General features: G+C 55.2%; 3 protein-coding genes and 1 long non-coding RNA gene across 9 annotated transcripts in view; 1 reads left to right on the forward strand and 3 right to left on the reverse strand.

The window, feature by feature from the left end:
* Nucleotides 1-3,826, reverse strand: part of PDLIM7 (PDZ and LIM domain 7) — an 18,147-nt gene extending 14,321 nt beyond the window's left edge. For all 5 annotated transcript variants that reach the window (XM_019450485.2, XM_019450484.2, XM_019450483.2 and 2 more), the window contains exons 1-2: nucleotides 3,696-3,826; nucleotides 2,657-2,763 (exon numbers count right to left, since the gene is read on the reverse strand). In XM_019450485.2, the coding sequence (XP_019306030.2) occupies nucleotides 2,657-2,752 (96 nt within the window). In that variant the 5' untranslated portion in view covers nucleotides 2,753-2,763; nucleotides 3,696-3,826. The remainder of the gene's footprint in view (nucleotides 1-2,656; nucleotides 2,764-3,695) is intronic.
* LOC109267591 (uncharacterized) lies at nucleotides 3,252-22,716 on the forward strand. 2 transcript variants are annotated; one of them, XR_002080183.2, is made up of 4 exons: nucleotides 3,252-3,375; nucleotides 4,177-4,276; nucleotides 16,245-16,400; nucleotides 21,453-22,716. It is a non-coding gene; the product is annotated as an uncharacterized LOC109267591 (long non-coding RNA). The 2 variants fall into 2 exon arrangements; XR_002080184.2 differs by having other exon boundaries at nucleotides 16,330-16,400.
* DOK3 (docking protein 3) lies at nucleotides 10,295-14,842 on the reverse strand. The gene is made up of 5 exons (XM_019450479.2): nucleotides 14,762-14,842; nucleotides 13,502-13,807; nucleotides 11,612-11,711; nucleotides 11,329-11,501; nucleotides 10,295-11,208 (listed from the first exon to the last, which is right to left on the reverse strand). The coding sequence occupies exons 1-5, from the start codon at nucleotides 14,825-14,827 to the stop codon at nucleotides 10,510-10,512; spliced, it is 1,344 nt and encodes a 447-aa protein (XP_019306024.2). The 5' UTR covers nucleotides 14,828-14,842; the 3' UTR covers nucleotides 10,295-10,509.
* DDX41 (DEAD-box helicase 41) lies at nucleotides 16,882-22,270 on the reverse strand. The gene is made up of 17 exons (XM_019450477.2): nucleotides 22,165-22,270; nucleotides 21,973-22,083; nucleotides 21,559-21,718; nucleotides 21,407-21,481; nucleotides 21,220-21,280; nucleotides 20,957-21,093; nucleotides 20,497-20,569; nucleotides 20,222-20,375; nucleotides 20,009-20,145; nucleotides 18,993-19,155; nucleotides 18,682-18,813; nucleotides 18,319-18,390; nucleotides 18,087-18,183; nucleotides 17,798-17,947; nucleotides 17,643-17,714; nucleotides 17,416-17,526; nucleotides 16,882-17,236 (listed from the first exon to the last, which is right to left on the reverse strand). Exons 1-17 carry the CDS (start codon nucleotides 22,189-22,191, stop codon nucleotides 17,100-17,102), a joined length of 1,869 nt encoding a protein of 622 aa, XP_019306022.1. The 5' UTR covers nucleotides 22,192-22,270; the 3' UTR covers nucleotides 16,882-17,099.
* Nucleotides 22,717-23,301: the final 585 nt, after the last annotated feature.

Consider the following 23,301-nt stretch of genomic DNA (forward strand, 5'->3'; position numbering starts at 1 on the left):
TGAGGTACTGGCTATCCGTGGCCCCAGGAGGCTCCTTAGTGGGCTGAAGCACAGACTGAGTTGAGGCAGGGAGAGGGGAGGTAGGAGGTTCCAGAGAGATCTCCAGAAGGCAGAGAGACCAGATGCAGAGACTGACAGCAAGACTGACTAGGGCAAGAAGAGAGAGCTGGCTCTATTGCATGCTTGGGAGGTTATAAGGGCAAGACAGCTGGGTGCCTCCTTCTTCATCTGCTACATGGTAACAAAAGCAGCTTACATTTATTGAGCACCTAGTACTGTCACATACTAACAGTGAATCTTCTAACAACCTGTGGAGTGGAGTCTCAAATTATATGCATTTTACACATGAGAAAAAAGACAGGTTATGTAACTTGCCTCAAGCTGCTCAGTTAGTCAAGAGGCAGGACCAGGTCTGACGCTGACCTTAAGGCTCCACTACTAGGCTACCTCTGCTGGGTGTTGGGACCCAACTCAGAGGTCAGCCCACCTAGAACAACTTGCTACTCTCTGGCTGGGTCTGGGGCCTAGATCTCTCTTGCTTTCAGTTCAATCCAACAACCCCTTATAATGAGCATAGAAAAGGGACACCCTTGAAAGGAAGTGACTTACTCAAGGTCATGGTGAGTCAATAGAAGGGAAACCTGGTCCAGCCACTCCCTACCCACACATGCTGACTCCTGGGAGGTGTGGGCTGAGCCTGAGGTAGATAGAGGTCTTGGGGGTGGGCAGGAGCAGCTGGCGTTCAGGGAGGGGTGGGGAATTGAGGGGTGGGAATTTCCTTTCCTGATTGAGGAGGATAGGAAGCACAAGAGGGATAGAGCAGTGATCAGAGAGGTGGAGAGAGAAGCAGGAGAAAACCCTGGGAGTGGGGTGGGGTGGGGTGGCTAGAGAAGCAGGGAGGTCTGAGGATTCAAGGAGGGGAAAAGCCAGAGGGCTGGACACTGCAAGGGGTGAGGGTGAGTCAGCCTGAGGGCTCCAATGAGCGGCCCAACCCCCAAGTCTCAGACATTACCTCATCTCCCAGGCCTGGGCCCACAGCCAGCCCTAGCCCCTCCCTCCTCCCTGGGGTCAGGGGGGAGGGAGGGGCTGGCCTACCTCAGAAAAGACCACCCTACTCCACCACCCATCAGGGCCCAGGTCCAACTCCAGGGCTGGGCTCAGCTTGTGGCCCCACCCACAGCTGGGGCTGCTGACAAGGAACCTCAGGCCCAGAGTGCCCCCAACAGGCCACATCTTAAAGTCCATCCCTCAGGCTACTATGTTGCCCATCTCCACCAATGAAGAAACTGAGTCTCAGAGTCCAGCCTATGGCTCCCCAGCCACAGTGGTCAGCACTTTCCCAGAAAGGGAGATGTAGAATACGTTTTCAGGGCTGGCAAGAGTTGAAGATTGCGTAGAGGTGGGTTTGTGTAGTTGGGGGACCACTGCCGTAAGCTACCCAGGGGCAGGGCAGTTTCCAGGAGAACCCCATGGAAAGGTCCCTGGAAAGAACAGTGACCGCCTGCCTTCCCTGGCCACCAAGCCAACTCCCATAGACAAACTTGGTCTTGGGGCCCTTCTCAGGCTGTGCAGTGCCTAGACAACCTTCTGGCCCCCACCACGCTATGCTTGCCTTGGGCTTCCTGCCAACAGTTGCCTGCCCACTGGGCTCATGGGTGGGCCTCTCTGGACAGGCGATGTGGGGGCAGGAAGTCCCTACCCCCTCCTGACCCTCAGGCCACAGACACCAGCCCAAAGGCTGGCCTCATTCTCTCTGGGCACCCTCTTTGTGTCCCACAACTGACCCTACAGTTGGAGCCATGGCCTCATGGTCACCCACTGAGGGGTCCACCGATGGCATTTAGGGGTTCAGGCCTCAGCCAGCCTTTTTCACCTCTGCAGACTCCAGCCACCAGCTGGCCATCCCAGCGTGGGGCTGCATTCTTGGGCTTATAAGGCAATACCCCTGCCACAGGGAGGAGCCAGCCCCTCAGCTCCGCCCCTCACAGGGAAGGCCCTCAGGAGCTGAAGTTAGAACCCTAGAGCCCCATTCCACACCCTTGCTTCGGGTCAGAGGCCACTGCATCCTGAATAGGACCAGGGGATGAAGATAGAGAACCTCACAGAGGCTGGAGAGTGTCCTCCTCCCCACCAAACTGCAGACCATCCCAGTGCCTGAATTCAAATCCTTGCTTGCCAAGGAATCACTGAAAGGGCCCCTCCACCTCTCTGAGCCCTGAGTTCCATCATTTGGAAAAACAGGGTGACAACTGCTATTTCCCAGGTGGCAATGAGGTTGAAGTGAGATCCTGCAGTCAAGAGTGCTCTTCCTGAAGCCTGGCTCCAAGCACTGCTCCCTCAAGCAGGTTAGATACTTCCTGGAGTCCTCAGGCTCCCCTGCTCCAGAATGGGCATCCCCCAGGGGCCTCAGATTTGGCCCCAGTAGCTTTGTGGAATGGCATCAAGTACAAGACAGTGCTGGGGAACTGTGGGTGCTCCTCTCCCAGTACCCACCTGGTTGAGAGCCTTTGTGGTGGGTGCCTACCACATCTCTGGACCTAGATACCTCCTGCCCTACTGGACCTGGCTCACTCCTGCTCAGATTCTTCCCATCACCCACCACAGACTTGACACCCAAAGACCCCTGGGAATAGCACCTCCCACAACCTTGGCTCACCCGGGAGATGGAGAGGGGCACATTGAAGTCCTTGCCCCCCTGCAGCCGAAAGCCCCAAGGTGCAGGCCCCTCCAGCACCACCTTGAAGGAATCCATGGTGCCTGCTCCTGGGAGGAAAGAAAAGGTGAGTGGACAGCATGGTGGGTGTACAGGCAGGCCCAGCTCTGGATACCAACCTTGGACTGGTGCCAGGAAGGCACGAGCAGCCTCTGAACACACCCAGGGCACCAGCAGGCATACATCTTGTCAGGTGTGGCTGGCAGACCTCACTTTGCAGAGGCAGGGGCAATCCCCCTCCCCCAGGGACTGGATGATGAGGGGGTCCCTTCACTCAGTCTTGAGGTTCTTTTCATTCAGGAGTGGGCCGCAGAGCTAATTTGACATGGACTCCCCCCAAGCCAGCCTTAACCCTCGGACCGAAGGGTGAGTCAGGGGCCGGCGCTCCTCTCCCCCGCCCCCAGGTCCCGACAGGCAGGCCTCGCAGAAGCCTGCTCGGACTATATAAGGCGTGTAAGCTGACACTGTGCGGAGCCAGCGGAGGGAGTACACGGGGGCTCGGGACGCGAGGGGGAGGGGTGGGGAAGGAGGCTGCTGGAGCGGGTCCTGGCCATTCCCAGACGGGTCGAGGCTGATGAGGACTCCCAGGCGCTGGGGGCGGCACAGAGGGGCCGTGGCCCCTATGGAAATCAGAGAAGTCTAGGACCCCAAAGCGTGGCCAGGTAGGGGGCTCATCCTGGAGTCCAATGGGGGTAGTGCCTCCCGCACAGGCCTACTACCATCCCGACATGACTCAGTTTCCCCTGTCCCCCACCCGGGCCCAAAGCATTGGCAGTCTCGGGCGCAGGAAGCAGCGCAGGCGCCAATCCGCCCTGCCGCAGCCGGCTTCGCCGCAGGAAGGCGGGGGCGGGGGCGGAGGCAGGGGCCCAGGCCCGCAAGAGGAAGCGCAACACTGGCCCCGACCCCAGCGCCCTCCGTGGTCCCCAGCAGGCTCCTGCCCTCAGCTTGGCCCAGCCCGAGACGCCCGCGCGGTCGCCAGTACCTGCTCGGCCCCGCCGAGGCGCTGCTCGGTGGCTAGCCCCACAGAACCGCGTTGGGATCGGCCACCCGTGTTCTGACCCCGCCCCCACGGCCGCAGTCCGCTTTGAGCTCGCGGAAGGGGGCGGAGCCACAGGTCACGCCCCGTCAAAGCCACGCCTGCAAGCGGCTTCTCTACGACTGGGAAGCCCCACCCAATCCTTCCGCCCCGCCCAATCGCGAAGTCCCGTTTTACTTTGAGCTGGAAGGCCTGTGGCTTCCCGCGATCCCTTGATGGGGCGGAGTCTGGGCAGAGCCTGGGCGGAGCCTGGGCGGGGTCTGGTCTACAGGTCGCCTAGTCCAGGGACCAGCTGGCAGCTCGAGCAGCCCCATGCGCCTCCCTCTGGCCGAGCCGAAAGAAAGCGGCCTTCGGTACCAAACAGACCTGGACATCCTGAATCTCAGTTTCCTACTCAGAAAAATGGACAATAATACTCGCCTTGCAGGCCCATCGTGAGGATAGGCGTTGTTCCGCGGAAGGTGCAAGCCATCAGCGGCTCCAGAATTTCTAAACCGGAAGGACTTGCGGGTGTGGAACACATGGAGGTGGGTTCAGATGATATGGGGACAGGGGATCTTGAAGCTAGGTTTGTAGAACCCTCTACAGAAGGCTGAAGATAATGGCAGGAGCGGACAGAGTTGAAGGGAGCCCCTGGCTTGGCTCTGAGCCTGACCTGTGGGCCTTTCCATTCCCTGACCCCAGGCAGTCAACAGCCCTCTGCCCTGAGACAACCCCACACTGATGAAATGGGCTTTTGCCTGGTACCCCACTCCAGAGCGGTCAGCGCCTGTGGTGGGGGTGTAACAGGGTGACTCTAGCGGGGGTGGCAGAGTCCCCACTTTGTCCCCATGGGTCATCCCAGGCAGCCAGCGCAGGTGGCAGGGGAAATTGAGAGCCAGAGTGTGTGGGTAAGTGAATAGGCGTCCACCCCTTAGCTCATTCTAGGGCATGGCTGCTGCTGTTCTCCCCCTCTGCCATCATCACATTTCCCTCTTCTGCATCATTCCCCTCACTGAACAAACTATTGTAAGAGTTATCTTTAAAGAAATCCTTTTTTGACCCCATCTCCCCTCCAACTATTGCTCTTTTGTTCTATTCCCCTTGGGAATAGAATTTCTCACAGGAGTTATCTATAGCCTTGTCTGCACTTGCTTTCCTCCTGTTCTTGCTTTCCTTCTGCTCTTTCTTTTTTAAATGTTTATTTATTTACTTTGAGAAATAGAGAGATAGAGAGCAAGTGGGGGAGGGGCAGATAGAGGGAAACAGAGAATCCTAAGCTGACTCCAATCTGTCAGCGCAGAACCTGATGCGGGGCTCAAACTTACAAATTGCAAGACCGTGACCTGAGCTGAAACCAAGAGTCAGACGCTTAACTGGCTGAGCCACCTCCTGCTCTTTCTTGAACTCACTTCAGTCAGGCCATTGTTTCCACCAGTCCTCTAAACTGATTCCCTCTTCTCAGGGTCTCCAATGACCTCCACATCATCATGTCAATGGTGATTTCTCAGCCTTCCTCTTACCCTGCCAGGGAGCAGCACTGGTCCAGGTGCCTTCCCTCTTTCCCCTGGCTTTGTGCCTCCTCCTGCCCCACTGGCTGTTCCTTCTCCACTTCCTTTGGTGGCTTCTTATCTGCCTCCCAACATGGCCATAATATGTTTTCTGGCTACATTCATTCTCTGGGACCCCATCTTGTCCTGTGACTATCAATAACACCTATATGCCAAGGACTCCCAAGTTATATGTCCAGCCCTGACATCACCCCAAGAACTCCAGGCTCTAATATCCAACACCACACTCAATCTCTGTTTGGAGGTTTACTAGATATCTCAACTCATCATATCCCAATTTGAACTTGTGATTTTCTGCCTAACTTTTTCCTCACCTTAGTAAATGGCATCACAGTTCATCCACCTGATCCAGTAAAAATATGGCATTATCCTTCCTTTCTGTTATACCACAGACTCTGCAAATTCCACCTTCAGAATATGTTCCATATCTGGTCACTGCTGCCAGTGTTGTCCTAGCCACTCATCTTGTGCCTGGACATCTTAACAGTCTAACAGATCTTCCTGCTTCCATGCTTACCTACTCCAGAGTCTCCGTGCAGCAGCCAAGGTGATATTTTAAGCAGAAATCACATCACATCATCCTCAGCTTTTAGCATTCCATTAGGTTCTTGTTGCACTTGAAATAACACTAAGGCCCTTAACATGTACATCGCATTAATAAGCTCAATCTACCTCTCACCACTCTCCTCCTTGCTCACTCTGCTCCAAGCATGCTGGCCTCCTTACTGTTCCTCCAACACATCAAGCATATTCCTGCCTCAGGGGTTTTGCACTTGTAGCTCCTTCTGCTTGGAACAGTTTCCCCTGATATCTAAACGACCAGCTCTCTCACTTTGTTCAGGTCTCTGCTCAGCTGCTGCCACCTCCAAAGGGCCTTCCCTGATCACCCTATCTAAACAATAGCCTCCTAATGCCTCACTCGCATCAGGCACTTAGTCCCTTACCCTGCTTTATTTTTCCCCATAGTACTTACCACCATCTCACATTATATTAGGTGCTTGTTTCTTCATTGCCCTTTGTCCCCATTAGAATGTCAGTCCCATTAGAGCAGGGACTTGTCTGTCCTGTCCACCATTGCCCCAGTGTCTGTACACAGTAGATGTGAATGAACAGATGAAAGAAGGATTGAGAAAGTGAAACAGCAAATGAGTAAAGGAACAAGCGGCAGCCTGGGGGTCCTGGCAGTCCTCTAGCAGAGGACTCCAGGGTCCTATTCCTTAGATTGTGCAAGGCTCAGACCTGGATGATGCCACCAGTGTTCCCTGCATAGGCAGCCCAAGGGAAGGAACAGGCCTCAGGCTAGGACACAGTGCCCCCTAGTGTCTGGGACACCTGCAGTTCCGGGGTGAGGCCCTAGAATCCTGGAGATCTGCAAAGACATTCTCTTTCATAGACCATTTGGGACCTCACAAAATTTTTTTTGCCATAAAGCAAAGAGGCTTGGATTTGTAATGAAAAGCATGCCAGAACAGAGATCCAGAGTTCTGGGTTCCAGTTCTGGCCATCACCCTAATACTTTGAGCAACCTCCAGTGTGTCCTGGGATTTGCTGAGCTGCCAAGGGCTGGCTTGTCACCATGGGGTGAAGGGGTCTCTGCTGTAGCCAGAGTGACTGGGGATCCCCCTGGCCTTAGCTTGCCCTATGGTCAGCAACCTGAGCGATCATGGGAAGACTTTCCCTGTCATGGGTAAAGTCTTAGGAGGAGCTTCCATAAGTGGGAAGGAAATCTATCTCCCCATGATTTCAACATCCTTCCAGACTTTTCTGTCTGTGGCCAGCACTGCAAACAACCCCCCTGCCCACAAACTCTTTTCACACATTGCATTTGGAGATACTTTTCAGACATCCAGAAGTCTAGCGTGCAATTGGATTCTTAAATCTGTTGCTCAGGGGGACTGGTCTGTGCTGAAGATATATCTTTTGGAATCATGAGCATTTAGATGGTCTTTGAAACTGGGAGATGGGTTTGGCTCACTTAGGGCAGTGGTTTTCCACCTTGGACTCACACTGAAATCACGCGGGAAATTGAAAAAGCACACTGGTGCCCAGGCCCCACCCAGACTGATGGAATCTCAGGCCCTGGGTGCAGACCCAGGCATGGGCATTTTTAAAAAGGCTCCAGGTGGGCGCTTGTGTGGCTCAGTCGGTTAAGCATCTGACCCTTGATTTCAGCTCAGGTCATGATCTCATGGTTCATGATTTCATGAGCCCTGCATCAGGCTCTGTGCTGACAATGTGGAGCCTACTTGGGATTCTCTCTTTCCCTCTCACTCTGACCCTCCTCTGCTCATGCACGCTCTCTCCTACCACTCTTTCTCAAAAATAAGTAAGTAATTAAATATTAAAAAAAATAAAAAATAAAAAGGCTCCAGGTTATTCTGTGTGCAGCCAGAGTTGAGCTACACCGTGTCTGAGGCCAGAGCCCCAGGCAGAAGTCTGGCAGAGGAGGAGCCAGAAGAGGCTGGGAAGGAGAGATTTGTGAGGATGGAAGAAAACCAAGTGGAGTGTCAAATGCTGCTGAGGAGTCAGGGAGGCCAGGTTGCTTTTGTTTTGGGGAGCAAGGAAGTTGGTGACCCTGATAAGAGCGATGTAATGGAGCAGGGGGGACCACAGGGAGACTTGAATTGGCAAAAGGGAGAATAGGAGAAAGTGGAAATGAAAGTAATCAACAACTCTTTTGAGGAGTTTCGCTGTGAAGAGGAAAAGGGAATGGGGAGGGGTCTGAAGCAGAATGCAAGGTCAAGGGGTGCCTGGGTGGCTCAGTCGGTTGAGCACATGATTTTGGCTCAAGTCATAATCTCACAGTTTTTGGGTTCGCGCCTGTGTCAGGCTCTGTGCTGACAGCTCAGAGCCTGGAGCCTGCTTCAGATTCTGTCTCCCTCTGTCTCTGCCCCTCCCCTGCTTGTGCATGCGCTCTCTCAAAGATAAGTAAATACAAACATTAAAAAAAAAAAAAAGAATGTGAGGTCAAAGGTTTCCTTTATTTTTATTTATTTTTTAAAGTTTATTTATTTATTTTGAGAGAGAAAGAGAGAGAGCAAGCGTGCACAAGCAGGGGAGGAACAGAGAGAGAGAGAGAGAGAGAGAGAGAGAGAGAATCCCAAGCAGGCTCTGCACTGTCAGCACAGACCCTCACGAACCGTGAGATCATGACCTGAGCTGAAATCTAGAATCAATTGCTCAACCGCCTGAGCCCCCTAGGCGCCCCCAAGGGTTTCCTTCAAAGATGTTAAATTATGGAGCATGTTTACATGTGGCTGGAAATGATGATGATGGTGGTAGAATTCATTGGGCTGAGGAGAGGGGACAGCTCAGTGTGCTGAGCTGTGCAGTAAGGAGCTGGGGTTGGAGTGCGGGCTGGGGAACAGACATTTCTTCCATTGCAGGGGTGGAGGGACATGGTGCAGCTGCTGGGGCCCTTGTTGATGAAGTGGTGGAAGGACAAAGGCGTTCACTTCTGTCAGCTGCTATTTCTCCAGGATATCTTTGAGATGAGAATGGGTAGGGATGGAAAGGAGAAGGTAGGAAGGTCTTGGGAGGAGGAAAGCATCTCTCCTGAGAGTCTGTCTATCTGAGCTTCGAGATCACAACATGAGAGAATGTGGTCAGCCTGGTTATGTAATTTCCGTGGCCATGGGCAGCTGCCAGGGTGCAGGCACAGAGGGAAATTGGGTTCATCTGAAGCTGGGTGCTTTGCCAGACAAATAAGATGGAAGGAGAGAGGAGCACAAGGGGGTCACTCCATTGGTGGAGCACAGAATCTAAGTTGGACAAGGATGCGGACAGTGACCGCACAGATGGTGAGGAAAGGGTCATGTAAGTCAATGAGGCTGAAGAGGAGCTTTATGGGCCATGCTAGAGGAAGAGGGCTGGAAGGAGAAAAGGAGGTGGCTAGAGGTGGATGCTTGGAAACAAGATTGTGCCAAGGGAGCATCAATGTCATGAAGAAGAGGTTCAGGATGTGCCAAGGGCATGGGCAGTTGAGGCACAGTTGAGGTCAAGGGGCTGGGGTGGGGGCAGGTTCTTGGGGGGCATGATGCTTTTGTGCATGGAAGCCCCAGGGTTAGTGACCAGAGTAGCATGAGGGCACTAAAGTCTTCAAAAGGTTTGCTTATCTCCTTCTGGAACGTGGGCTTCTTGAGACCAGGACCTCACTGTCTTGAACATGGCTGTGTCCCCAGTGCCTGGCATAGAACAGGCACATAAGTAAAACTCTAAGGAATGAATGCATGCCCGGTAGGTAATTTGAATTTTGTCCTTGACAGTTGAGGAGACTGAGGCCCAAGTTTCCCTAGAAGTGTCTGTACATTTTTAAGTCTCAGTGGAGCAGGCATTTTGGTTGTGCAGATCTTTGAAGTCCCTTTGACCCCCCCCCCCGCTCCCCCCCCCAATTATTTCCTCCCCAGCTCAGGCTTCCTGGCCTCCAGTTAGACTCCCTCAAATTTGTTTTCCATGCTGCTCCTTTCTTTATCTGGCTGTGTCTCTCTGCTGAAGATGAGACCAAGCTCATTGCAGGATGGTCAGGCCTCTCATGCTCGGCCACCAACTCCCTATCAGCCTCTTGGAGCCCTCTGTGACCATGCTTTTCCCTTCATCTCAGGGCCAGTGCATACCTACACTCAGCCTGGAAAGCCCTGGGGCTAGCTGCCCATCTGGTAATGCCCTGCCTACCCTTCACACTTAATTCAGAGGGCACCTCACCCATCAGCAAGCCCAATTTCTCCTCCTGCCCTACTGTCCCAGCCATTTTTATTGCCCAGGACTATACGGGCCATAATTATCTGCACCCCATACATCTGCTCTAGTGGACTTGAGCCCACGGGTCGCAAAGGTTAAGTCTGGCTTATGTGTGTCCCCCAGAACCCAGTACAGGGCACTGGTGTTAGGTGCAGTACACGTGAGTGAGGGGCTGTGTGTCCATGTGGATCAGTGAGTACCATTGCCAGGAGCTGAAGATTGGAGGTGCACAGTGTGGGCTATAAGGTGGGACCAAGAGCAGAGCTGGGAGGTTTTATTACCAGCAAATCTGTACACTATACATTGGGGGGCCCACAGGGCACATGAGGGGTCCTCCCCAAGCTGCCTGCCTTATATCCGCAGGCTAGAGTGGATGCCGGTGTGTGTCCCAGATGTCCATTGTTTGCCCGCCTTCCCGGCCCAGGGAGAGCAGAGCACCTTTCTCTCCTATCGCAGAGATCCATACAAGGCTTTCAGGGCCGGTCGCAGGGGGCTGGGCCCTTCCTCCGCTCACGGCTCAGCAGCGTCACTAGCTTGGCCTTGAAGCCTGAGTGAGCACTGGGGCGGCCAGAGCCCCCCACCTCATCACTGTCATCCAGCTCCAGTTCCAGCAGCCTCCGGTACTGGGCCTCCAGGCTGCTGTCGTGGGCAGGGCTAGGCCAACCCAAGTCCTCGCTGTTATGGTAGATGGGGCTGGCCAGGGGGCTGTGGCGGCTGGGACCCTCCTGCTCCGGGTCCCTATCCCTGGGCAGCATGGGACCTGCCTCCAGCATGCACAGGTTCTCATAGAGGTGCTCGGCCTTGCCTGGGGGCACGCTGGCTCGCTTGCACACTGAGGCATAGAGCCCAGGTGCCGACTCATCATGGGGTGCCGGGCTCAGCAGTAGGGGTAGGCTCTGGGGCCCGGGCTCAACCAGGCATGCCCTCCGGGCACTGGGTGGCTCGGGCCCCGGGGGCACCTCCCGTAGCTCCCCTGGTGGGTCCAGTGAAGGCAGGGAGGTGGCCCGAGGCAGGGGACAGGGCCGGGGCCCAGCCAGCTCTGGCAGCCGCTCCCGCTGGCGGCCAATGGCAGCAGCCACAGCCCTGCACAGGTCGAGTGCTTGGGGGCTGCTGAAGGCGAAGAGGCCCTCGCCAGAGTCACAGCGGCGGCCGGCTTCAAAGGAGAACACGCCCTGGACATGGGGGTGGGGGGTGGTTTGGGCGGATTAGAGGTGGAGGGACCCGGGGCACCCCTCCACTTGCCACCCTTCCCAGCAGGGCCAGTGGGGTGGGGTAGCTGCCCAGCACCTCACCTTGTCAGAGCCGAACTTGCGCAGGAAGCGGTAGGGCCAGGTGTAGAGGGCCTGGGGGCTGGAGGGCTCCCTTAGCTGGATGGTGTCTTGGCCTAGCACCAGGAGGTAGGGCCCCTTCAGCTGGCAGCGGGTGGCAGCCTCCGTCCTCTGTACCACTACTGGAAACTCGCCCTCTGCAGGCAGGATGGTGGTGAGGCATCAGGTACAGCCTATATGGGTCCTCCAAAGACCCCAGCCCCAAGTATAAGATGGCTGAGGCTGCACCTGCACCTCCCTGACTCACCTTCCTGCCAGGAGGAGTAGATGGAATTCTCCTCCATGGGGACCAGGCCCCTCTTGGGAGCCTCCACCTCCCCTGATCCTGAGGGATACTCTCCTGTGCCCTAAGGAATGAAAAAAGGCCAGAAGTTAGAGCCCTCACCCCCACTCCTCTTCCCACATCCTTTCCCTGGGCCAGTAAACCAGGACTCCAGGACAAGCAGGAGCACCTAGGGACTTGGGTGCCACTTCCAGCTTTGCCCCTGACCCACTGCATGACCTTGGGCACCCCTCTATTTTCCCACCTGCAACCCCCAGCTTCCCCCTTGAGGGTGCCGAGAGCTGTAAAGTAGTGACACACAAGAGGATGTCCCCATTGCACCTGCACTTGGCCAGGGACTGGGCCTGCCTGTATGTGTCCCTAACAGCTTGGAGTGACAAAGGGGCAGGAGCTTCAGGGATGGGACACATGAGTGAACTGGCTACTAGATCCCCCCCGAGGCCTCTTTCGCCAACTCCCCCTTCCAACTCCTCATCCCCTCAATTCCTCGGAGCTCTATCAGCACCTCCTCCACAACCACCTTGGCCCATAGTAGTATGGCCAGGGTCACATGCAACAGCTTCCTCACTGGTTTTCTTGCTCCTGTTCATTTTCTTCATTTGTTTGTTTTTAATTTAAAATATTGTGTTGAAATACACAACATAAAAGTTACCATTTCACCATTTTAAAGTGTATAATTCAGTGGTTTTGGTATAGTCACAAGATTGTGCAACGATCACCTTTATCTAATTCCAGAATTTGTTCATTGTTCCAAATGGAAACCCTGTACCCATAAGCTGTCACTCCCCGGTCCCCCTTCCCCCAGCCCCTGGCAACAACAAATATGCTGTCTGTCCCTATGGATTTGCCTATTCTTGGTGTTTCACATGAATAGAATCATACTAATATGTGGTCTTTTGTGTCTGGCTCCTTTTACTTAGCATGATGGTCTCCAGGTTCATTTATGGTATTAGCATGTATCAGTACCTCATTCTTTTTTATATGGCCAGGTAACATTCTGTTGTATGGATGGACTATATTTGGTTTATCCATCCATTGGTAATGGACATTGGGGTTGTCTGCACCTTTGAGCTATTGTGAATAACGCTGCTCTGAGTATTCTCATACAAGTGCTATTTGAACACCTGTTTCAATTCTCTTGGGTATACACACCTACTAGTGGAATTGCTGGGTCATATGGCGACTCTATGTTTAACTTTTTGAGGAACCTCCAGCCTCATTTCCTTTTGGTCTATCACAGACCCTGTGAAGCTGTAAAGCTCTCAGTCCCTGGCTCCCCAAAGACCCCCCACCCACGCCAAAGGCTTCTCTCACTCAGAATAAAATTCCAAACTCTGCATGTGTCCTACAGTAGTTTCAGCTGGTCCCACCATATTCTCCAGTTTTGCTCCCTCCTGGGTTCCTACCCATTCCTTACCCTCCAGCCACGCTGGCCTTTCTGCCCTTTTAACATACCAAACTTTTCCCTGCCTCAGGGCCTTTGCCCACTCTGCTCCCTCTGTTCAGGACGCTTCTCAGACCTTAGTGTCTGCATCACTCTTCCTCAGATCTTTGCCTGGTGGGTCCTTATTTGTCTTTGAGGACTCAGTCTCACAGTCCCTTCCTGAGAGGCCTTCCCATCTAATGTCCTGCCATTCACCCCTGGTCCTACTCGGGCTTTCATGTTCTCCATAGCATGTATGGCTACTGGAGATTCATTCTGTGGGCTTCTGGGCTATTTCCCTAGGCTTATGGGTGCTTGGCAGGTACTTGCTGAGTGATAGGATGTGAATGAGCATGGAGATGAACAAGGTGGGGGAGTCAGGTGGTCCACCTCTGGCCCCTGGATGCTCTGCCCACCAGCCTTATGCTCACCTGGAAGGCCAGCTGACAGATGGGGCCCATCCACTCCTGGCGATGCTGTGCGGCCAGTAGATGACTGCGCTCTGTGGTGGTGAGCAGGAAGGCACCAGTGTCTCTGGGGCAGTTCTCACCATCAGCAGGCAGCACAGACACGCAGTCAGCCAGGCGGATGACCCGCCGTTCCCCACGCCGGCCAGGTCCCGCAGACCTGTCACCTGCTGGCCCCAGGCCACCATCCCGGACCTCCCAGCTCTCCAGCCGTGCCACACCTGATGGGCCTCCTGCATACAGCAGACCCCATACTTTTCGCCAGGACTTCTGTGGGAGATGAGGATGAGGGATAAGACCCTTGGGTAGCAGTTCTCCCCATAGCTCAGCTCTGCACAAGCTGCTTAGCAAATGCTCCTGACCACCCAGGCTGGCCTCTGCTTGCCCCAGAGGAGGAGGCCTTGCCAGGGCCAGCCCAGCAGGGGGAAGTCTGTGCTTGGGGCCAGTCATCTGTGGGTTCAAATCCACTCCACAAATTGCCTGTGACCCCCCCCCCCCGGGCACTAGTGCCCTCATATCTCAAAAAGTTATGAGAACACAAGGTTAAGGCTTCTGCTGGATCATGTCTCCGAAGTATCTAGCAGCTAAGCAGATCACCTGACACTACCATTATGTTAGTATCCCCTAACACCCAAAGAAAAGATCACTTGGGCCAGAGGGACAAGGCCTGGGGCAGGAGGAAGGCCTTAGTCTCATGATGGCAAGGAAGGAAACATGCAAATAGCGTAAAGCAAAGGAAACAGACTGTTTATCTGACCAGGCAGCAGCTGCAGCTGAGCTGTGAGGGTGTAGGGCCTACTGCCTGGTGAGAAAGGTAAACTCCCCTATGTCCCTTAACAGAGCTGGGAGGAGCTGAGCCCTCTTCTGCAGGGTGGGGCTCCTCCAGCTCAGCCCCCGGCCTTCTCTCAAGGGGCCTAGGTGCCTCTACTACACAGGGCGGAAGGCTGTTGGGTTAGCTACCCTTGCAGCTCTGCTCTGCCCCAAGGTTTGGAGTCTTAGACCCTCCCCACTCTTGGCTTCCCCATCCGTAAGCAAGGCAGACTCTCAAAAAGGCCCACTCAGCCCAACCCACTCAAGCTGAGAATGGGGTTCTGTTCTACTCCCCAACACCTTGCTTGGGTCCCCCACCCTGACTCCCTTCCCCATTCTCCTTGGTCCTGGTAGGCTGAGGCTGGGGCAGAAGCCTACTGTCCTGGGCAGCTGCCTGCCAGCCAGGGTCCTCACCTTTCCAAACTTGACGTGCTGCTGGTAGAGGATGCCGTCCTTGATGGGAGTCTCCAGAGGCTCCATGGCCGCAGCCAGGCCCCAGGGCTGCCACTCCGACGGCCCGAGGAGACTGGTGACAGGCCAGAGGGGAACTCCTCACACTTCCCCTTCTGGCCACTTCCCCCTCCCTCTGTCCAGAGAGGCAGCTGCAGGGCTGAGAGGGGGAGGGGAGCCTGTCTTCAGTAAAGGAGCTAGGAATGGGTAGGGGCATCACATATTTCTCCCTTGGGGTTCAGTTGGCCCAAGGTGCCCACGTGTGCCTGGGCCTGGCAGGGGCGTCAGACCGCTGGATGGCAAATGACCTGTCTGCACCTGGGTCAGCTGGCTGTGAGTCATAAGCTCCAACCTCTCCTCTGTGCAGGGTGGTTGTACACCCCAGCACCTGACATTCCCACAGCCCTGCCCCAGGACCCCCCCTCTAGCCAGACTGGCCAATTCCCTGCTTTCCCACTCTTGAGCCCTGATTGGTACCCTCTCAGTCCTACTCTGCTTGTCTTTATCTTGGAAATATTTCTAATATTCATTTGCTCCTGTCTTCACAGCCCCTGTCCATTGCCAGCCTCACATCTCCCCTTTGAACCACTGTCCCACAGGGCCCACCATGGTCCTTTCTATCAGCCCCAAACCAACCGGTCTCTCCCCTTCCCAAGCCTTTCCTGGTTTCCCACTGCCCTTGGGTCTAGCCTGGGCTCCTCAGTGCATCACTCAAGGTGCTATGTTCTGGCCTCTACCTCCCTTCAGCCCAATGCCTCCAGGGAACCCCCTATCACTGTGCCACTCCAGCACCAGGCTGCCTCTTCCCCTGGGAGGTCCCCTTGAGCACCCCACGCTGTCTGAGCGCCAGCTTCACTGGCCCCACCAGTGAAGCTCAGTCCTCATGGCAAGGCCTGGTCATGTGAGTGTGGGTGGTATGCCCCCCAGTAGGCCCCTAGAGAGTTCACATGTTCTTTTTTAAACTTTGCTTCTTGCTGGGCACCTTTTTTTTTTTTTTTTTCTTTTTTTTGCCTCACCTTGCCGGAGGCTAATATTGGGGCTCTGAGTGTGTGTCTGAATTCTGGGGACAGACTCATGTCACTCATTCAATGCCACCTTTAGAAAGGAATGTGTAACCAGGCTAAGCAATACCGTTTGGGGTCACATACGGGGTGCGGGCAGGAAATCTTTCCAAGGGTCTCTCCACCTGGCTTTGTATCCAGTGCAGTTCGGGCAGCCCCGAGCTCCAGTAGCTTGACACCATGTCCTTTGCATGCTCATTGCCATTTCAATGATGAGGAAATTGAGGCTCAGAAACATTAGGTAACTTGCCCCAAACCAAACACCAAGTGACAAACATGGCTTGAGCAACTGCTGTCCTGCTGGGATAAGCATGTGGTCTTGCACATGAAGTGCCGGGCACAGAGAAATCGTTGCCAGTGCTCTTCCTCTGCCTACCCCTTGCCAGATGCTGAAATCCTGTTCCATTTGCCAGCGGTCTCCTGACCGCCACCCCGTTATTCATTTCTCATCTGCCTCTGCCACTTACCTAGGAGCTTCCCAGCAGACGTGTATCTGGATTGCCTGGATCCTGAGCCCAACAGACAGCTGGGCATGAGGTGAGGTAAGTGAGCACTAGTGGCTTGAGCAGCAGTCCTGTGGCATCTGCTTACCCCCTTGGTGAGGGGAACAGAGGGTTCCTACTGGGAGCCTGTGTGAGCCAGCAAGCGGGCAGGGGGCCTGAGGCAGGAAGTCGCCTCCCAAGGGGCCCCAAGAGCTTCATTCAGCTGACAGGAAGAGGGAGGCTGGGGCAAGGCTGGAGATTATAAAGAGCCAACCAGAGACCAGAAAACCCAACCATTTCCCCTTGGCCCACCAATGCGGTCTCTCGAGTCACCAATCCAGCTAGCCCAGAGGAGATAGCCAGAGCCCCCAGAAGGGGACCCCAGCTACATGGCTCCTTCCACAACTAAGACCCAGCAGGCTGAGTGTTGGCGGTAGCAGTAGCAGATGCCAGTTCCCTGCCTCAGAGGGGCTATGGAAGTCAGAGGGTGAGGCCTACCCAGGAGGCAGGGGTCAGGTAAGACGAAACACAGAGGCAGGGCTGGGCTGAGACCAGAGAGGCTTGTGCTTTAATGACAACTGGGGTAAAGGGGAACAAAAATAGAATCCTGGGGGACACAGGGAGCAGGCAGCCAGGCCCAGCCTGGCCCAGCCCAGGCCAGCTGGGCCGAGGATGCTGGCTTTTTGTCCAAGGGGCTGGTGTGTATGTGGGAGGTGGCTGGAGACTGAGGCCTCTTGGAGACAAGGTATGATAGATGGCTTAGAAGTCCATGGAGCTGTGAGCCAGGTAATCCTTGCGGCCAATGTTGCTGACCTGCTTGGTCTGCATAGCCTCCAGTTTGGGGCAGTCCGTGATTCGATGGCCCAGGCCACCACAGAAGGCACAGCCACGCTCTCCTGGGGGCACGGGGGTGAGAGTCAGCATGATCACAAGGCCAGGCTCCATATCCCAGACCTTGGCTCCCCCAGGACCTCCTGCCCCTGCCCTCTGATGTGCAGCACAGACTTGTTTTGTGGTGTTCCTGTCATGTCTCCCCCCACCCCCCACTGGGCCCCCATTCCTGCTCCACAGTCACCTCCAATGTCCAGCATGGACTCATCTCCACAGTGTAGCACTTGCAGCACGGGTGGTACCTTCTGCTTAGCCTCTAGCAGCAGGGCTTTGAGGTCCATCAGCACCGACTCATCTGTGGAGGTAAGGATGGAACCATCAGGACCAACCCTGGGCCCTGTAGCCAAGACCCATGTAGCCACAGGCAGATGACCCAGGGGACAGCTGAGGTGGTCCTGGTGGCAGACTTACCACAGGCCTTGTTGATGAAGGTCGTGGCAATACCTGTGTTTCCTGAGCGCCCGGTACGGCCGATACGGTGCACTGCAGAGAGAGGGAAGAGATCCTCTGGCCCACTGCCCATGGGTTGGGGTCTAGCCCGCACCGCTGACCCCCAAGCTCCCCACCGTAGTTCTCGATCTCCTCAGGCATGTCATAATTTATGACATGCTGGATGGCAGGGAAATCCAAGCCCTTGGAAGCTACGTCTGTGGCCACCAGGACATCCTTCTTGCCTTCCCGGAATGCCTCGATGGCCTTGGTCCGTTCCTCCTGGTCTGGGGAAGGTTAGGCAGGAGCCATCAGAGTGACAGCAGGAGTCTGGGAAGTAGTGCTAGGCTCACCAGACAGGGAAAGGGTTTAGGTGAGGGGCTGCAATAGCAGCAGAATCCATGCCTATGCATGTACTACTCTGACCTTTGCCCCCATGGATGGCCACCGCTTCGACCCCCTTGAGCAGCAAGTACTCGTGGATGGCATCCACATCTGCCTTCTTCTCCGCAAAGATGAGCACCTGTCCAGAGGACCAACTCCAGTCATGAGGGTTGACTCCAACTGGGCATGCCCAACCTTCTCCAGCATACTACCCCTCACTGCCCTCTCCCCTTCATCCCAGAGGTCCAGGGTCAGCCTGGCTGGCTGCACTCACGGGTGGGGGTGTTTTCTGTAGGCACTCGAGCAGGTATACCATCTTGGCCTCTTCCTTCACATATTCCACCTCCTGCCACCACAGGGGCCAGGTCAGGTGGGCCTGCAAATGGGCTCACCAGCCATGACCCTGCCACAGAGCCTGGGCCCCCAATCCTGGCTGGGAGGGGACCAGAAGCCTATTGTCATCAAGGACTGGTCACCCTAAGAATGTCTGCTGCTAAGGGCTGAGGCTTAGATGAAACCCCCAGTGACCACAAGGTGGTCCCTCAACCCTACTCCAACAGCTTTGATGGAGCCTAGGCAGATCCAACCCTCACAAAAGAGACCCTAGAAGGTGTGCTCATCAGGAGTGCCTGCCTACCTGGATGACATCCAGGCTGGCGGCTCCGGCACGTCCCACGTTGATCGTGACAGGCTTTACCAGGGCACTCTTGGCAAAGTTCTGAATCTTCTTAGGCATGGTGGCACTGAAAAGTAGGGTCTGCCGCTGGCCCTGAAAAAGAGTAGGGTGGGAATGAGGGAATGGGAGGCCTGGGAAGACCAAGGAGCTGGGATGTAGCCCCCTGAATCAGGGCCAGTGGGTGTGCAGTGCAGGGCCTCAGGGCCTGCCACAGTTGAATGTGGCATCCTGGGGAGGGTGGCCAGAAGCCCTGGCCAGGCAGGCATGGGCACCTTGAAGTAGGAGAAGATGGTGCGGATGTCGCCCTCGAAACCCATGTCAATCATGCGGTCAGCCTCGTCCAGAGCCAGGTAGCGACAGATGTCTAGGCTGACCATCTTCTTCTGCAGCAGATCCATGAGGCGCCCAGGGGTGGCCACCATCATATGCACACCACTGGGGATCAAGAAGAGACCCTGAGGTCAGGGCTACCTGCCCATCCCTGCATCTAAGGGCTGGCACTCTGCTCATTCTGCCCTCTGGCCTCTTTCCTGTCTCTCCTCATCTGTCCCCTCATCACTTCCGCCACCCTGCCCTACTTGCAAAACACATCTCTCCTGGAAGGGGCTACAGCTTTCTTGACCACTGCTCTGCTCCAGAGCTCCTACCCAGCCATGAATCACCTCTGCTTGCATATCCTTCCCCCTTCTAGATCACTCACTCCCCTTGCCCCCAGGAGGGTTTATCTAAATCTCCAAATAGGCCTTAGTCTGTGCTCCTGTAACTCCCTTTGTAGGTGTTGACGGGCTCACTTTCCTGGTATTCTGAATTAATCTTTTCTGTATCTGAATCTTCCTTGAGACTGGGAATGCCTTGGAAAGAAGGGTCTGGGTCTGGCCGGTCTGTGACCCCAGAGCCTGGTCCAGGGCATCTGGCATTGTCTCCTAGGGACTACGCTGTGTGGAAAGGCCATGGATCCAGCCCTGCCCTAGTGCCTCAGCTTCCATGATGGACCACACTGGATGGCTCTGACCTTCCTGGAAACCCTGGGTCCCCCACCTCTGTGCCTTCTGCCCAGAATGCCCTGACCCCCTGACCTCCCAAATGTCCCCATTCCATCTGTTGTGCTCCCACAGTACCTTACCACATCCCTCTGTCCCAACCCAACTGATCTCACCATCAGACAAAAAGCTTCTTGAGGACTAGGTCCACAGAAGGTTTCTGTAAGGGTATGTGGGGGTAGTTAAAGCAAAGGGCGCTTTGGCTTATCTAGGGGTTCTGGGGAGGCCCAGGGGGTGCTTATGCTCACTGTCGGATGGTTTCCATCTGCTCTTTGACAGACATGCCCCCAATGCAGAGAGCGCAGCGCAGGAGTGGGGAGCTATCCTCCTGTAGCAGGCGGCAATAATACTCCAGGATGCCGTGGGTCTGCCGGGCCAGCTCCCGCTGCAGGCACAGGGGCAGAGGTTAGCACCAGAAGGCAGGCCTGTCTCTGCCCTGCCCCCCAGCCTGGCTTACTTACTGAGGGACAGATGATGAGTCCATAGGGCCCTTCACGCTTGGAGAAAGGTAACCTCTTTTCTTGTTCCAGGCAGAACATGATGACAGGCAATGTGAACACCAATGTCTTGCCTGAACCCGTGAAGGCAATACCTATCATGTCACGGCCAGACAGGCTATTGGGAGAGAACAGGCCTGATGATCAGGTTCAGTAGAATGCAGGGAATGGGTCTCCAGATGGACACCTAGTGACTACTCCTTCCCATCACCACCCTCTTCAGGGCCTCCCATACTCACATGGTGGGGATGCCCTGGATCTGAATGGGTGTTGGGTGGTGGATGCCTTTCTTCTTCAGGCCTCTCAGGATGGCTATGGAAAACAACTTTAGCATCATCCTTGTGTCTCATGGATACTTTATCAGGCCCCCAAAGCTGTAAAATTAGCACTACCCTCTTTGAGTTACAAATGAGGCCCAGAGAAAGAGAGAGAGAAAAATAGACTTGTCCAAGACTTCTAGGCTGGTGGAGGCAGGATTTGCACCCAGGTCCATTTAAGGCTAATGTCACTTGCCCACTGAAGCTCCCTAATGGCAGAGGACAGTAAATAGGGACAACTAGGGCAAATGTAATTCAAACCTAAAGAAACCCCTCCTCAAATCCCTCCATTCTCACTACCTGACTCATCGCTGCAGATGCTAAGCTCAGGGGAGGCTGGGACACAGGCTCACAGTTGTTTGACCATCAAAGTTCTCAGTACCTGCAGGAAATTTCATTTCCTTGAAGCTCTTTATGGGTGGTGGGATACCATCTCCTTCCACCAGGATGTGATACTTCTTCCTCACGCGCTCATGCCGCTCTTCAGACATGCTCAGGACATAACGGGGAGGTGTCCAACTGTGAGTGGGTGGTGGGGGTCAAGAGAGGTCCCAGGCACAGCTGGCTCTGGGGTGTCCTGCCAGGCTCAGCCACATACCATTCCAAGTAAAGATGACTGCTTTTCCACAGACTAGAAAGACATACCTGGTTTTGATTGGATCGTCATATGTGATTCCCTTGGCCATTTCCTTCACCGACATCAAAGCTGAGGAGACAGATGTGGCTCAGGGATGGCTCTTGCTTCCCAGAGGCCAGGACCTTCAGATATAACATGCTTGGGGCTAGGGAGGAGGCTTAGTCCACCTCTCCCCCTGCCTGACTACAACCATACCTCGGCCCTCTGCCACACTCTCCAGGATCTTTTCCTCTTCTTTCAGCTGCTTCTCCTTGGCAGACTCCTTGCGAGCTGAGAAAAGAAGCAGATGTCAGAGACATGCCAAAGCAGTGCACCAAATTGAGCCTCCCCGCTGCTTCCCAGCACACCTTCAGCCTTCTCTTTAAGGTGCTGGTGCTGATCCAGGAGGCTGACGTTGGACTGTGGGCCCAGAGGGATGTCGTCCTCATCTCCCCGGGGCTCGCTGCCGCTGTCCTGCAGCTCCTCCTCCGCAGCTCCTTTGCGCCTTCGTTGCAATAGCTTCTGGAGCTGAGGTTCCACCAGCGCCCCTCAGAGCCAAGCCCAAGACAAAGCGGAGTATCGGGCCCAGGGGGCTTGCGTCAGGATCTTGGCTTTTGGGAGAGGGTCCTGGGCCACGCGACATGGAGGTGCCCTACCCCTCAGATCAGACTGGCAGTCCCTCGTTTGCCTGGGGGCCACGGTCCCAACTACTGACAGCTCACTCCACTGGATGCCACCCTCCCTCCCACACCCTCATTTCTCTTCCGACCCAAGGCCCTCACCAACAGTTGCCGCCGCTGTCGCAAAGGCACGTAAGGCACGTAGTCTTCGTCGTCCTCATCCTCCGCCTCGGAGCGGCTTCCTGTGGCAGTCGCTTCATCTGTGCGAACCCGCTACAGATACACATGAATCAGGCCCAGGCCCCCACTTTCACAGCTGCTCGCCACCCGCACCGACCCCTACCTCGCTCCCACCTTCCGTTCAGGTTCCGAGTCCTCCATCCTTTGCTGTACGCAGGCGCGCTACGGTAAAACCCCGCCTCAATTTTTGCGTGAGATCCAATCAGACGTGAAGAAGCGGAAGGTCGGCACCTAGCAACGACCTCTGAGTGCCGGATCGCGCAGAGGGACAAACTTTCCCGAGACCCTGTCAGGCAGTGCAGCGTCAAAGTACCCTTGGGCGGCTGCGCATTTGTTGCCAGGGGCGAGGGCGAAGCGTCATACAATGCATTATGGGACGCTGGAGGACTTGGAGCATGCGCTAAACGCTCAAACGAAGACTGGTGGAAGGTCCCACGAGTGGAGATACAGAAGAGACCCGCCTAGCGGAGGCCTAGCTTCGCCCAGAGCCTGACGTCATCTGGCACGTTCCGGGACTGGGCCAGCTGGGACCCCACCGGGGACTGCATCCCGGGCACGGGGCGCGGGTAACGAATCAACTTGCACTGCAGCTGTGACTGGCGTCCTTATCTATGTGACAACACATGTTCAGAGTGGTGAGGGATAAATAAAATACTGATGACAGTGTTTTCGCTGAGGGTCTGTACTTATGTACGAAGTTATTATTATTGTAAATGCTGTGATAGAGCTTAGAGTAACTCACTGCCTGGGGAACCAGAGGCTTCGAGGAGACCTAGATCTGAGCTTCCAGAGAAGTGTAGAATCTCAGAACAGGGAGGGGAGGAAAGGGAGAGAAGCCTTCTGATGGAGGGCCCTGCAGGAGTGAAGGTCTGGCCTTGTGCAAGCACACAGATTCCTCAAGGAACAGACGGGTCACGTGGCCGGCTGCTGTAGGGATAGGAGTGTTCAGAGCTAAAGCTGGATAGGTAGACAGGGACCAGGGCATGCAGGGCCCTGTCAAAAGTAACTTCAACTTCACTGGGGACTTTTATTTGAGAAAGAATGAGCGTGAGGGCAGGAAAGGTGCAGAGAGAGAGGGAGAGAAAATTCCAAGCAGGCTCTGCGGCGTCATTGCCAAGCCTGAGCTCCTGGCTCCATCCCACCAACTGGGAGAATATCGCCTGAGCCAAAATCAAGAGTCAAGGCTCAACCAACTGAGCCACCCAGGCAAGCCCACTGGTGACTTTTGAAGAGGAGTGATGGGTCAGTACT

Source organism: Panthera pardus, unplaced genomic scaffold (assembly GCF_024362965.1).
Source record: "Panthera pardus isolate Hobbes unplaced genomic scaffold, ASM2436296v1 HiC_scaffold_2, whole genome shotgun sequence".
NCBI classification, from domain to species: Eukaryota; Metazoa; Chordata; class Mammalia; order Carnivora; family Felidae; genus Panthera; species Panthera pardus.